General features: G+C 36.1%; 1 protein-coding gene across 1 annotated transcript in view; it reads right to left on the bottom strand.

Annotated features, from left to right (window-relative positions):
- Window positions 1-16,098, bottom strand: part of OTOG (otogelin) — a 90,831-nt gene that overhangs the window by 41,843 nt on the left and 32,890 nt on the right. Inside the window, exons 18-26 of the mRNA XM_035890985.1 lie at window positions 14,141-14,248; window positions 9,944-10,082; window positions 9,563-9,697; window positions 8,317-8,463; window positions 7,573-7,692; window positions 6,570-6,686; window positions 4,936-5,092; window positions 3,888-3,914; window positions 892-1,059 (exon numbers count right to left, since the gene is read on the bottom strand). Of these exons, the coding sequence (XP_035746878.1) occupies window positions 892-1,059; window positions 3,888-3,914; window positions 4,936-5,092; window positions 6,570-6,686; window positions 7,573-7,692; window positions 8,317-8,463; window positions 9,563-9,697; window positions 9,944-10,082; window positions 14,141-14,248 (1,118 nt within the window). The remainder of the gene's footprint in view (window positions 1-891; window positions 1,060-3,887; window positions 3,915-4,935; window positions 5,093-6,569; window positions 6,687-7,572; window positions 7,693-8,316; window positions 8,464-9,562; window positions 9,698-9,943; window positions 10,083-14,140; window positions 14,249-16,098) is intronic.

Raw genomic sequence — 16,098 nt, 5'->3', positions numbered from 1 at the left:
TTCCAAACCTAAATGGAACGCAATGTACAAGTGTCTCAAAACTATGACTAATAAAAGAAATCTGGCCCTGGATATTCTGTTACACGAGTTCTTGTGTCAGTTTTACAGACAGCAGTATTACTAATCAAATGCCTGTCATTTTTTCAACTGACCCATATCCCTTCTTTGATTACACAAAGACAGACACCTTCAGGCTGTCCAAAGAGCTGATCAGGGGACTCTGGGTGGTAAAACTGTGTTGAGACTCAAGTGCTCTGTGGGCATTAAAATTACGTATGCAGACAACTCTAGCATTTAATCAATGTCACAAAGTGCTGTATGTATTCTTGTAAGCTTTCTCCACCTGTCTGAAGGTGTGCAGGGTTTCTTTTATCTGCTGAATAAGCAACATATTCCTTCAGTAGGAGCTTAAGTTGGGACCTGAAGGAGACAAATTTGCAGTATACACCCTTACATAACTCAGGTTAGTGCCAATGGGCATCTCCATACTAGTGGGTAGACAACAAGCGATGGCGGCAAAATGAGTGAATTAGGGAGTACTTTTCTTGTATTGTTTCTCTCCCATGTCCCAGTTCTGCCAGTGGAAAGGTGGAGGGAGCAACACATATCTGAAGCACTGGGCTACAACACTGGTTTGGTGTTTCTGAAGGTTGGGGGTGGGAGGGGGGGAAAGCTGCTGCTTTTCAACTAGAAGTATCTGTCTTATAAAGCTACAGTCATCTAATTAAAACCAACCAAATAACCAAATTTTGGCAGACAACATTAAAGTGCACAATCAGCTCACAGATAAAGAAAATATTTTTTGAATCAGGTCTATTCCTAAACATAGCCTCATATTCAAGGGCAGAATTTGCTCGCCTTATTTAAGCCTCCAGGTTACAGTGACTTTACCATGTGCTTTGGGTTTATAAAGTCCTGAAGTCAGCATAAAGCTCACTGCATGTCCAGGGGCAGTATGTTCTTCTCTCACTGGGAAAACAACACCATCCACCAGTTTCACTGCCATTACAAATTCTCCATCCAAATAGCTGACCAGTTTGTACGGGCCCTTTCCTAGAGCTGTTGAGAACAAAAATCAGAATTACCTTTCATATCAAGTGTCACAAATGCTTGAGCTCTAAATATTATGATACAGCACATCATAATAAAAACACTCTCCACTCTAAAAATAGCTTTAGGTGCCATGCACTAAACTATAATGACAACCAAAGCAAAGCCAAACTCTTAAAAAAAAAAAAACCAAAACACAAAACTGTTCTGAAAAGTGTCCAAAATACCTAGTTTCAATTTTCAAGATTCATGCTTAGCTTCTCTTTTTCTTCCTCTCATCCACTTTGATTTCACTGTCACTTTAATAAAGTTAGTAGAGTCTTCTGTTATTTGATTTAGAAGTAAATAATATTCTACAGACCACCCTGGGATCCCTCTAAATCTTTTATTTGTGTCATTAAACTAATTATACATTTCTTACTATTCTTTAAAGCCTATTTTATTAGTGTCCAAAGTGTGAGGCATTTTACAGGGAATAAAATTTTACTGTCATCAAGTATCGAGGAACTCCTTAAACAATGTAGAAACAAATATAACCACTAAGAAGCGAGACAGGAAGAAATCAGCATCATAAGCAAAAGAACAGTCATATTTTACCTGTAAGTAAAAAAAGCCAAAAGCACATGAAGTTATCATTTCACAAATCTTACAATGTCACACCTACTCACTTAGTTCCAATTTCACTGCGAAAAATATTTTAAGGTTTATTTTTAAACGGTATTTGAAATTTTTTTCGTAAACTTCTCTGTTAAAACCAGTCATTTGAGACCACACCTGAGTGATTCGCCTCACTACCATTTTACCTAGAAGCCAGGGCACGGCAAGCATACATCTGAGGCAGAAGTGTCCCAGAACTTCTCAGCTGACAGTTCCAGCTAATACCATTGACCCTTAAAATCTCTTCCAACAGCTTAAAAGTTTGGACTGCATTTTGCAGCCTGCCCTCATATTCTGGTTCTCCCTAACCTTAAAATTAATTAAGAGCCTTGAAATCTGAAGGAGGCTGCACTACAACCAGCATTTTAGATTCTAATGGCATGAACAGGTGAACAGTTAGGACACAAGCCCATGCCTAGCTAGACATGTACAGTGATACCTGGTTACCTTCAGTGCAGGGAGTTGAAAAACATTTTTAAAATTACTTAAAACATCTAATGTTCTGGAAATGTTATTATACATTTAAGTCTCATATCTCAGGCCCATCCAAAACTTTAGAAACCACAATTACCAGCTCAGAATTTCCCCTTACCAAAGACAAAAGGTTTCTGCTCCTGCTTCTAGTGGGACTGGAACTATTTCACTCTGGATTCATGACAAAGGTACATAGAGAAAACCTCTCTGGTCTAAGACAGTTTCTTAACCTTGCTGTCTCCAATACTAAGTAATTCTGGGGAATGCTACTATATTTCACATAGAGAAGAAAATCTTCAGCATAGAGATGACTTTTTTTCCCCATTGGCAGCTCTGAAAAATCCCATGTTGAATACTGATGAGCTGGATTAGCAAACAGTAAGAATACATGAAGTGAGAAGTATACGATAACCATATTTATTGCAACCTGGTAACACACACAACTCTTCACTATTTCAACTAATTTCTGTCAGTAAGAATTCAGTAACAAGTGAATCTAATAACACACTTTAAAAGTATATGTTATCATCTAACTTCATTGCTACCACAGATGTGAGAGGTACTGCACTTTTGAATGTTACAATTGCATAAGATTATCTAGTATTAGACTATTTCATGTATAAGACAAAACAAACCAAAAAGGAAATGTAAAACTGCAGTCACCTCTTATATTCAACTGGGCTTTATTTAAATTAATTTAAAGGCTTAAGTAGTGATTTAGATAAAATTCCACTGCATCAGCAATTTGCCACCACTCAAAATCTTTTCAGCAGTCAGTACATCAGAAAATGTAAATTTCTGGGGCCATGCCATTTGGGCCTGGCACGTTGCACAAGTCTCTTCTAAATTAAACTCAGTCCCTCACTCAGATCTTTCTGGGGGTGAGCTGCCACAATATGAAGTCTAACAGAAGACCAAAATATCACAAACCATCTGGATAGACAGGCTTCTACACGAGCTTGATAAAGAGAGTTATGGAATAAATAGCAGGAGTCCTGACCATTCCTCACATCAGGCTGGCTTGCAGTGCTTGTATGTATACCATGTCTAACTATGCAGACACTCACAATATAACTTTAAAATAGTCTGAATATGGATTCCAGTGTTAACACAGCAGTACAGCACCCAGTACAGATTCAAAGTTTACTCCAGAACTTGTACAAGTTTTGCACCTCTCTCTGAGAGCCATTCTAATGCAGCAGCAACGCCTGTCACTCAGGAACTTAAAGCTAGGTCGGACATACCTAAATGGAGAGTTATTCCCCAATTTGGGTGCAAAAAGTTGAAATATCTTAATAGCTAGCTCCCTCTGGAGGCTGCACAGGAGATCATGATTGGTTTAACAGACCCACTGGGTATCAGTGTTGAACTGCAGTATGTCCCAAGCAAGTGGAGGCACTAGTACTATGGGGCTAAATAGTCTATTAATTACTTAATGATTTAATTGTTTAATCATGATCCATAAATGCAAAGAAAATGAGTTAAACATGTATTTTTGGACAAGGCCCAGGAATAAAAAGGATTATGAAATTAAAACCCATTGAAAAAGCCAAATAAACAAGTAAAACAGAATCTTGACTATTTAAATAATATAAAAATTTGCAACTGTTTTCTGTAACACAATTATTTTTATACAAAGTACTAAGACTTATATATAAAGAAACCAAAGATTCTATTGATATTTTATCAGCTCATTTAGGACTTACCTTTGTTGAAATATTCACAATCATAAGCTAAAAAAAAAAAATAAAAGAAATGCAGTTGAAGGCATTCTGCAGATAAACAGGTTTTCTATTACCCTTTATAATTAATAGCTAAGCTAAATGCTTGGCCAAGTTAGATCATACACAAACATTTATTAAAAAAATTATTGCCAAATATTTACTTTACTGCTTTAAATAAACTACTAATTTAAACTACATTGATTTAAATAAAATATTGTTTTCCAGCAGGAAATACTAAGCTTACATATCTACAGCTGTCTTTTTGTGACCTCTAGTGGTTAAGACTAAGCTTTGCTGTCTTTCCACGCTCACATTTAAAACACATGCACCATTTCTACCAAAAATTAAGAGTAACCCTCTTGCTCTGTGGCAAATTTGCTGTGTGACTTTGAGCAAGCTACATACTCTCTCTGTGCAATTGCAAAAGAAAAATGCTTGTTTCCTTCCATTCTTTCTATCTTGCCCTTTTTTATCACATCTTTGGGGAAATGACTGTCTCCTTTAGGCATTTGCACTAGGTGCCATAGAAAAAGGCCTCAGGTATTTTTTACAACTTCTAAGCACTGTTGAATTGGGATACTAAGGTAATGGCAAAGTCCTGCTTAAAAACCTACTTTTTTTTTCTTCAGAAGACCTTTATATTTCACACTTGCTCTGGGGGCAGTAGTAAGGCAGCTGTGTTTCCTAGACCCTGTTAAGAAGTAAAGTCCTCCTGAAGATGGAAATTACTTGAGAACTTGGTAACTTTGGTTTGAGGGACACATGCCGTATCCTAATACAGACTTCCCATGACTTCTCCTTTTACATCACAGGACAAGGAATTAAAAATTAAATCTACAAATACAGAAAGCAGCACATAATCCAGCCAGACTAAAATGAACACAGAAGGCAGTGAGAGGCACACACTCACTCATCTTCCTATGACAGCGGCTTAGTGATTCAAGGTAACTTATGTCCTTGTTTTTTCAGGTCTGGGTCTCATGAATGCAGACAGTGATAGCCACTAGCAATGCTAGTTAAGTAAACTTACGGCACACTCTAGGGGACCTCCAGTCTACAGCAACTCCATGCTGGCAGCACTGATGAGCATATGCTGATACACTCGTACAGAAACACTCACAGTCACCTCCTTGGTTACAACCACATGTATCTGTCAAGCAGTTCGAGTAAAACCAGGTAACATCAATCTGGAAATATAAATACCACTTATCAAAAATATTCATATAGACACTGGCAACAATCACCTCAATACAAAGCTATGACTCTTTATTTATTTATTTATTTATTTAATTACATAAGACTTTGAAGTATTAAATATTTTAATTTAAATGTTTCCTGAAACACAGGAAAAACAGTTTATTAGAACACATCATAAACTCTTGTACAGTACTTAGTAACACAATTAAGTCAATGAGGTATTAAGAACATGCACACTAAAATGCTGATGTGAGCTTGTGTTCTGTATGGTTTTGTACTATTTAAACCATAAACTACAAAGAAGCTTATTTCATAAGAGAAACTTTCTCCAAACTGATCACAAATTGATACATCTCAGAAGCGTTAAGAAAGTTAGATATACACAAAATGTAAGAAATAATGAAGTAGATGGAAAACTATTCTTTTCATGTTCATTCTCTCCATATTATTAGACAATTTCACAGGTGAATTTGTGATTTTTCCCTTCGATTATTTTGAAGTCTTGTCTTAAGTGACAAAATTTCAAAAACTGTCAATGCTAATTTGTTTACTGAATTGTTACACATTCCACATAGATTTACACTGGAGTAATACTTACACACTTATGAGGAGCTCAGTTGCTACCTACCTTATATAGTAGACCAAAATAATGTTACACTAATACAACTTTAACATCAGCTTCCACATTCTTCTAAAGTAATATAACAAAGCAACTCTGCAAGATTCTTCGTTGTCTCTCATATGAAATGTCCCTTCTTCCTAGGAACCATTCTGACACTTACACTCTTTGAGATATGCATGCAGTCTCAATACCTGAACATCTTGGGGTATGTCATTTTCCATAAAAAAACCTAGCTCTGGAAATCAGTCCCCCCTCATTCTCCACTTGAACCTGAGCCTGTTGACTGTCCAAACATGTTGTATGGCTCATTAATTTCCTTAAGTGGTTGCCTGAGTGAGGAGATAGATGCATTTTTTTCTAGGAATGAGTTCTTCACATCTGATACTCTCTAGAAGAAACTGGCAATTTATTTAAATATGCCTGAAAAATGTGTGCGCTATGTAATACAGTTGAGCAAAATAAAACAAGTGGTTATGCTTATGCAAATGATGTTTGGGATAAAAAAAGAAAGAGATAACACAAATTGGGTACAATTTTGTCCCCTTAATTACAAAGGGGACTAATAGGACTACTCATATTGTAACATGCTAAATTGGTGCCAAAGTGGCTTACTGTCTAGGTCAGCTAAGTGCACATAGTCCTTATAGGTCCTGTTAAACATTCACATTTTAGAACCAGAATAAGTATGGATTAGACTTTCTTCGTGTTCTCTTTTGCTATAGTAGTCAAAATCATTATGTTATGGAAGACAAGATGAAGATTTAAAGTGATATGAGATGAAAAGTAAAGTTTCGCTCTAGTGATACGTTAACTTTCACATCTTTCGATACATGACCACAACTCACCACTGGATGGCAAGCTTCAAATGCTTCACTTAACAGTATTCCACATTCCTTCTTGGCAAATGGCTCTCTAAGGGGATTCAAACTGCATGGATTTCGAATGTCAGAGCTGTCAACACACTTAACCAGAAAGCAAAATCAAGGTGAGAAACTTCATTCATAACCACTTTGTGTTTGAACTTGGAAAGCATAGTTTTGTTTTCATTTTTAAAAAAGAGGATGTAAGAAACAAAATAAATGCATTATTTATGAAAATAAAACCAGAGTAAGATATGGAATTAAAAGGGGATGGTAATCTGCAGAAAAGGAAAAGCACGCCATCTGAAGAAATATTTCACTTGTCTGAGAGCAGCAGATAAACACTTACACATACATGTGTATATATATATATATATATAGGTCTAAACAGAGCTCCCACGCAGTCTCAATCTGCAGTCTTTACAACTGAAGAGTCTAGCTTACATAAATAACAAAGTTCACTTGGACAACGTACATCAGAAGTGTCAGAAATCAGATCTTTTTACTCTACTAGGAAAGAACATTTCTATGAACACCACTAGACACCATGACATTAAAAAACCTCAATTTTTAACTTGACAGCATATGGAAAGAATATTTTTTCTTTCCATTGTTATGTTTTGACAGTTCAATATTACCCAGATATAAAAGATCAGCTAAACTGACAACACAATCTTAAAGTGAACCCGTAATTCTTCCATTACATCAGAAAAAGGCTACTTTACTGTTTAACAACATCTTCAAAACCACTTGTAGATTCAGAATATTTTACAGCATTTTTCTTTACACTATAGCACTGAGTAGAAATAAAGGTGATTATTTTCTTCTCCTGAATGGATTATGATATCTGTAGGAATCATTGATATTGCCATTTGCATTGCTGCCTGATTGATACTTCCAGGAACGAATTTCTAGCTTCATTCTAGATAAATTATATGATGTAACAGCAAAAAAATCTACTAGCAAACACATTCTTTTTACTATGTACCTCGACAGCTGTCCAGCTGTTTCCAAACTCTTGTGAGTTTGTTAATTCAAAATTATCTGGAGTCCTCAATTCATTTACTGTCTTCAAATCAAAATTTCCACATAATCCAGTCAATTCACCCTGAGAATAAAGATAAATATATGAAAACATATTTCCATATGATACGAAACACTACCAGCCATGACTGTTTTCAAAACTTGCTTCTTCAGTTCTTGTCTTCAGTTGCATAATTATAAATTTGTCAGGATTTGATCCTTTTCAGCTAAATTTCAGCCAAAACAGTTCAGCTCTTTGTGAGCATAATAAAGCCATCAAAATTATTTTATTTTGACAATATCAATATTACGCCCTTTCAACTAAGTATCTCCAAGCCTTTGAGAAAGGAGCTGATCTTTTGATTAGAGAAGTGACCTGTTTGCTAGCTATGTGCTTTTTTTATGCTTCAGCAATATAACACGTGCTCCAGTCACATAATGAATGAGTACTGAAGGAGAACGTTGCTTCAAAGATATTTGCTTCTGTTGTTACAGAAGTTAGACAGTAAAGAGTGACTGAAAAAAGTAAATGAGAATTAACATTTTAATTGACAAGGTAGTAGAGTGCTTCTCTCCTTGACTCTGCCACTGAGTTCCTATGTGATTTCCGACACATTGTTTATTCTGTGAATAACAATAACGTCTTATTTGATAAGACTTACATAAATACCTCAAAGAAATGGCAATAAGAGTGTTGACTTCCACTTACCTGCCACTGATGACCCATCTGTACATGAACTGTTGTTCTCTGATCCCAAAGAATGGTGATATGCTCATCAGGAAAATGAACAATAGTGAAAAATCCAGCTTTCCATAACTGTATTTTTTGTAGTTCGTCTATGTAACTAGATAAGCTCTGTTCAAAATAAAACAAGGCATATTTTAATGTAAGTAATATCTTCACAAAATGTTCACTTGACAGAAAATGAAATATCTAAGTAAACTGAACGACACTGTTCTCAGACAGAAGTCCAAAAATTGACAGAAGGCCATACAGGGATAAATGCTTAAACAGGAGTGGTGTGTATTTTGATTGTGAACTGCGTTTCATTTTTGGATGATTTTCCTATTTTAAAAGTTGATTTTATGTCAAATTTACAGGATGGGTAACAGAACTGGAGTGTGGATTAAAACGTTAATGGCTCATCTGTGAGGTAGAAAGTTAGTCTTAAGGTTCCTGGTTATGATTTTCACTTAGTTATACATCACTGCATTCAGAAGGTCTTAGCTACATGCTTTTTTTGAATACAGATAGGTATAAAGATGCACGGAACATCTTCTTGAAATAAGGAATTGTCTAAATATGTCCAGAGATTGCCATCTTATTTACATAAAACACTCTTCTCTCCATCCAATGACAATCAGATGCCAAATTATTTGTAGCATGGACTAAGATGTCTGGTTTAATTACGTAATACTTCATACAAAGAGACAAAACTTCTTTTCTATAGTCAGTCTATAAACTGTAAATAGTACTATTTATACTAAAATTACTAAATACACTAAATATTTACAGTAACAGAGTTTGCAGTTCAGCCAAAACAAAAATGAAATTAAGGCTGTGGAGGATATAACAAGGATGGCAATTTATTTTTTACAGCTGTATAGGAATATTCCTCCTATACATTCCAGACCAGCTCAAATTCTTAGTTCTAGTGGAAGTAATAGCAAAACTCCCACTGACTCAAAATCATCTGGATTTTTCCTAAGACACTAAACAGGAATTAAATCTAAACAAAAGAATTACAATCATTTCATTTAATGTTTGTATGAAGTATAGACAAGATTCTGTTTAAGGTTTCCATTGACCAATCCAGACATAATCAGCATTCATTGTAGAGATATTTATGCCTCTGCTACTTAAGTAGCACAGTAAGCTTTTGCTAATGAAAGGAAAAAACACACAGAGAAGTAAGTATGCTACCTTTTGATCAGCGTTAAAGATGGAAACTTACTGGATTGCCAGTTTCATCATCAAATATTAAAAAAGATTTTCCAACATTAATGAAAATGTTTTTTCTGCAGATGATTCCAGTATCAAAGCAGTTAATATTCTCTATAATAATAGAAAAATTGGATGAAGTAGTACCCTAAAGGGAAAAAAAAATGGACACTTTTAAATATACTAATATGCATATCATTACACAGTTCAGTTAGCAGAAACCTCAGTGCATAATTACTATGCTACGTATGATTCAAAGTCTAAGCAACACCAACACTTAAAAAACTGTATGTAGAACTCAATAAAATGTACAGATAAGAAATAAGTAGAAGCATAGTTTTTAACAGGTAGTTTTTAAATCCGGTTTTACAGAGGATTTACAAAAAAGTCTCACCTTAACTAGGTAAACCTTACAAGTTCCAACAAAGTCAAATGTTAGTCCATCAAATGTTCTGTAATGCCGATCCCCATATGCAGTACACATTGATGGGCAAGGATGGAAGGTGCATTGAAATGATCCATGCTGGCAAATGCTGAAAAATGTATGACCAATAATGGTAATATCAACTGTAGCCACAGACAAATGATTACAGCTATTGCACTGAGAAGCAAAAAAACCAAAAGCCAGACAAGTATGATGACTGTGGACAGAAGCATTTTGAAATGTTATCTAGAAGCAGCATATATAAATTGAGTCTCTGGAAAAAAAAACCCGTACATACTGAACTCAGTTTCATTTCTTCCTCTTAGAATTTATACGTTCCAGAATAGACAGACACCAAAAGGGCATTTCTTTTGTTGAAACGAGAAACCAAAAAATGCCACCTGAAGTGACACAATTTACTCTCCAGTAACTCATATCAATAATGTGGCACAAGGATAGCTTTCTTTTTCAGCTTCTCACAGAACATTTGTTTCTACATGAGCTGAATCTTAGAATCAACAAGCACTACTTTGGTGCTTAGGTTCCTTAAAAGAACCGTGTTTTAGGTTGTTGGGCGCTTCCCCCGCCCCCCAAATGCCTAGGTATTATCGCCCCCAAACCCCAGCCTAACAATTTAGGGGCTTCCAGAATAGTTCAGGTTCTGTCTATGGCCACGTTAAGCATCAAAATGCTTTCATCACGCACACCCTAAGTGACTGTTCAGACCCTTCTGAATTACCTTTTCTTTGTAACTGCCTAAGAGCAACGCTTTGCAGCACTGGACACTACGTCTCTTTCTGCATCACCCTCTTGCAAGCTAAACAATGTTTCCAGAAATGACATAAGAATTATAAATAATGGATAGAATTTAATTTCTGCATCCACAAGTCATTTTTAAAATATTATTTTTTTATGTTTTTAAATCACCTGGACACTTAAAACTTCCCTCAATAAAGACAGCAGACTTGGTGCCCTGGTATAGCTTTACTATGGGTATATTTCATAAGTTAGGTTAAACTAAATACAGCATGTGATTCAATTTTGGCACGTATCTAACTTTATTTTCAAAATTATTGAATTTTCAATTTCCTGATTAAATGAATGCTTCACATTTTACAACTGAAAGATTAATCTGACTTAGGAAGTATTTGATAAATCACTAGTGTTCGGCATCTCATATACTGAAGCACCAAGCAGTATGTAGGTCTTTGTCAGTGTAACTTGTCCTTTTCTGTTCCTATTGCTATCGTGTATGACAGAGTCATAACACCACTGTTTTCAAAAAAGCAGCAATTATCTAGAAAATCTAGGCAACTCCAATTATTAGTAGCATCATTTTCCCTTCTGTTCCCTTACCATTTAATTGCACCAACCTGCAGTCATTTTCCAGATTTGCCATGACTATGCTTATCCCATCATTAATTTGGCCTATTGCTTGTGTTTTGTATAACTACATATATGAAGTACACCAAGCACATGGCTAAACCAAGTTAAAAGTACATGTGAAAAGTGTTTGCTGTACCAAATTACAACTAGATGGCAGTAGGACTCACACAGGTAACTAACAGGAACCTAATCAAGCCAATGGAGAGAGAATCAAATAGAAGAAACTATATTTGGACTGAAAGACTAAGTGCTGTTTCTTCTTCTCTCTGAGAGACATTCAGTTTTAATTTTACTCTTGGCCTATTCAAATCCTCTTCCACATGCTGATCTGTTAGAGGGCTCATGCAGAAACATTTCTTAACATGTAAAGAGTAGGGAGCTCTTTTGCATACTTCCTTTCTCAGGAATCTTAACACATTTACAGTCAGAGGAAGTGCTTAAAGAGGTACACAATATCTTCAAAGTCCTCTGTACTGATCTTGTTTCCTACTAAGTAAACTAACATTTAGTTATAAGAATCTAGAGAGACCAAGTTGGAAATGCAGAGCTACCAGCATCTTCCAAACTCCATCTACCTTTTTAAAAAAAGTATTTCCAACAAGTATTTAAGAACACAGAAAGCCCAATTCAGCAGCCCACAGAGACTAACCAGCATTTGTTCAATGGTCTCAATGTATGACAGCAAACCAGCATAGCTAGCTGCACCGCCCATCTTACCTTACACCGCACAGCACCAAAATGCTGCTCTGATACCTTCAGTTAGTGTAATTACCGTTTGTGATTAATCTCGCCAGCAAATGTAAAAAATATCAGGCAGTTACACTGAAAACCAGACTTGAGAAACCTAGAACCACAGTTCATCAGCCAGACCCCAGAGCTTGGATTGAAAGTTCCTGACACTCCCCTGGTAGTTTTGCCAATTTAAGAAATTATTTTGTCATTTTACCGTTCAATAAACAAATCAGATTAACGTGCTGCTAATACTACATCAGATATTAATAAGATGATGTATAATATCAATGCACACTATTTCTGTGCACTAAATAACACTAAAGTCATCATAACTGTTATGAGTGCCTAAGTGCGGTTTTTTGCACAGGAGTACTATGCTTTGCACAAGCAAAAATGCACATTTCCCTTAACACATCAAATACACCCTTGCATACACACACAGCAGTCTCAAAGACTTTCTAACACTTTGTATCAGACAGGGCTTGTTGCAGACTTCCCATCTGCCAGTGGATAAATGATTGCCAAAAAGACATTATCACTTAATCTGTTTGCTAATTTGCTTCTGGGCGTGGAAGACTAGAAAAGCCATTGACAACCTTAAGGATTTGTACATGAATTAATGGGCCTGGCCTCAGAAAAAAAAAAGAGAAGGCTAAATATCCAGTGTCTTTCTGCCTGCACTGCTGCTGCCTTTGGTGAAGTCTCATACAGATTAAATGGGATATAACAGTTCTTTCTGATGCAAGCAATCCCACACCAGGTCCAATTGGAGAGGCCTTTGGAAATAAGGGGGTGAATAACCCGGGTCGCTTTACCTGCCTGCCCAGTGGAGATGGCTTGTAAGTCGCTTCACCAGTCGACCAAATGGCTACAAATATCTTCTAGAGCAGATACTGAGGACCTGACGAGAGGCAGAGGTAGGCAGTCAGCACAAGGCTGGAGGGGGCAACGACATCCAGACAAGGCAGTGACTAGTGCTGACTGGACAAGCCTTCACTGTACTAGGCTATACTGAGCTGTGCAGGCCAGGAGCAGTAGTTTACCAGGTGGCACCAGTTAAATGTTCCTGGTAAGCTAAAAGAAGGGGAAAAAAGGAAGGAACTGCTCTGCTGGGAAGCTAGACACTACACCACTACCATAGTATCTTGATGCTTGACAGTCCAGCTGATTTTTCTGAGGCTCTGGTAAGACAAATAGTGCTGCTTAGTGCCAGGTCGCAACATTCAACAGTGGTCACAGAAGCAAACAGGAGAGGACCATGAGGAAACAAGTCTGTTCCAGGATCATGCAGATGTGGTATATTTTCACATCTAAGCTCTCGTGAAGCTTATTGAAATGGTAGTCTCTCTACTGAGAGTGCCCAAGGAAACTTTGCAGAGTAATGTAGCTATAGGGTACATGCTGCATTTACAACGCTGGATAGTAAAAGGAATAGGTTTCTGCATATATTTGAGTGATCCTATCAACCCTTGTGTGTTGGAACATTTCCTTTAAAAACCGATTGATTCATGAGTTCTTATCCACACACGCAAAATTAGCAACCAATTCATCTGTTACTATGCTCAGTACACGATGTTGCTCAGTACTCTCCTTAATTTACCATTGTAGCAGGCGTATACTTGTGGCTGCATGGTAGCGTTTTGGGTCCTAGACTGCTCAGATTCAATGCTAAACATGAAAATGAGTAAGTAAAAAGCTTTAACAAATGTCACTCGGGTGTAAGATTTGAATGATTTCACTTGTAATTCCTGAACACTGGCCAAGGAATATTAATTTAGATTACCTTGATAAAACAATGATTTTTTTAAAGCAAGCTTTTTTGTTTTAATTTCCAAATAGCTGTTATTTTGTTACATACAAGTTCCCTGAAACAACAAACTCTAAAAAAAAAGTCATTTTAATAGCTCTTTGAACAGATGTAAATACAAAATTAGGGTACATGATTTACCAGAATCTGGTGAGAAATCTATGATTACAAAACATCAAGGAATAATCTATCCATAAACAAACAATTAAATGAAATAATCACCTAAATAGAACTCTGCTTACCATGTATGACAAGAAGAAATCACTTTGTCACCTGGAAAATATTCCTTTCCTTTCCATGAACATGGACATTCACCTGCTTCCAAGCACACATCCCCATGTTTAACAAGACTATCAACAAAAGAACAAAAAAAAACCCAAACAAAACCATTCAGCAGAAATACACCTGGTATCTAGACACAAAAACATTTTCATAAACTTCTAAATTATTAGCATTATTATTATTGAAAAACAAGTAATACTTAAAATATTCTGAAATTTAAAAGCCACAATTTTCTTAATAAATATATCTGAGTAATTTGGTAATTTCCTTTCACAGGTACCCAAATATTTTATCTTCACTAAGTACTAGCACTGTGGGTACTAGCCCTTCAACCACTAACCTTGTGAAAACTTACTCATCAACGTACAAATTTTAAGGTCAGGGAAATTTTCCAGATTTTCTAGGCCTCTTCTAAATTCTACCAAATTTCTTGTAACTCAGCTAATTAACTTATATTTAACTAAAGCCAAGAGATGCGAGAGCCATCATGCCCCTTTGCTCTAGTGGTATGTGCTCTTACTATTAAAAATCAATAGCTTATTTATCCTAACAATTTTTAAATGAGGATTTCTTCTTGTTATCCCCTTTTCTTCACCTGATTTAAAGACCTTCCATTTGCTGCACAGTTTTCCTACAGCTGTAGTTACACCTCTTGCTCTATGAATAATCAATATCAAAAGAACTATATGATTTTGTTTGCACAAAATTAATTATGTATTTCTGTAGGACTGGCACCTTCATGCAAGGAATCACAAATATACTTAACTTTATTGGCAGAAATATCCTCACAGCCTTCAAAGGAGATTTGCATAATGACATAGATAACCATATGCGTAGCTATTTACAGTTCAAGACTAATGCTATAAATTTGCCCTTACAATCATAACTCCTAGAGCAACAGATAGAAACTGAAAATCAAAAAAAAAATTGTGAAAAAGATTCCAGTAGCAGAGAAAGAATAGAGGAATTCTTGCCCAGCAAGACAAAATAAAGCAACTAGTCTAAATTTAAAGTAAAATATTTGTAGTTTTTAATAATATCCAGAAAAAACAAAATGCGAGAGTTAGATCAAAAGAGATCTCAAAAGATATTCTACAAATAAATCTCAGGAAATATACCAGAAATATTGAACAATTATATTTTAAAAGCTAAGTTTTCATTGAGCCCAAGAAAGTTCTATTTCTTCCAAAGACAGCTTCACTTTTTTAAAGATGTTTTTATACTACTAGACAGGCAAACAGGTATCAGTGGTGGACCTAAAGGTCCAATAACAGATATAAGAACACCTTTGATGACGAATCAGTCTGCCAAATGAAAATTGTGAAACGTAAACTCTTGATAAGCTACAGGAGCGTCTTTAACTGCTGTAGCAGCAACTTGCTCTGAGTTCTGTATCTCTTCCTGTACAGGATCCTGTTCGATACAACATAAGCTGAAACAACCAACATGCTAGTTACATAGTAAAGGGATTTCTTATAGACACCATACAACCCACAATTATCCTTATTTCTAAATGCTAAGTTTTGAAATCTATCTGTATTGTGAAAGAAAGTCTCTTAAAATGGTGCTGTTAGGCTGGTAATATTTTTTCTTTTTCATGGTAAGTTTGTTTAGAACTCCAGTACATCTCTGTAGTAATGCAAATTCCATACAGGTTGTCTTGTGTTCCTAACAGTTTTCTGAAAAAAGAGATTTGGCATTTCTGATCTTTAGCACTGTAATTTGGGCAAGACACTGCATCACAGATCATAGAATCATAGAATGTTTTGGGTTGGAAGGGACCCCCAGAGGTCATCTAGTCCAACCCCCCTGCAGTGAGCAGGGACACCGCTAACCAGATCAGGTTGCTCAGAGCCCCATCCAACCTGGCCTTGAATGTTTCCAGGGATGGGGCCTCCACTACCTCTCTGGACAACCC

The sequence above is a fragment of the Egretta garzetta genome, unplaced genomic scaffold, assembly GCF_000687185.1.
Source record: "Egretta garzetta isolate BGI_Z169 unplaced genomic scaffold, ASM68718v1 scaffold133, whole genome shotgun sequence".
Taxonomy (NCBI): domain Eukaryota; kingdom Metazoa; phylum Chordata; class Aves; order Pelecaniformes; family Ardeidae; genus Egretta; species Egretta garzetta.
The sequence above is the reverse complement of the archived record's forward strand: the minus strand, read 5'-3'. Positions and strand labels throughout refer to the sequence as shown.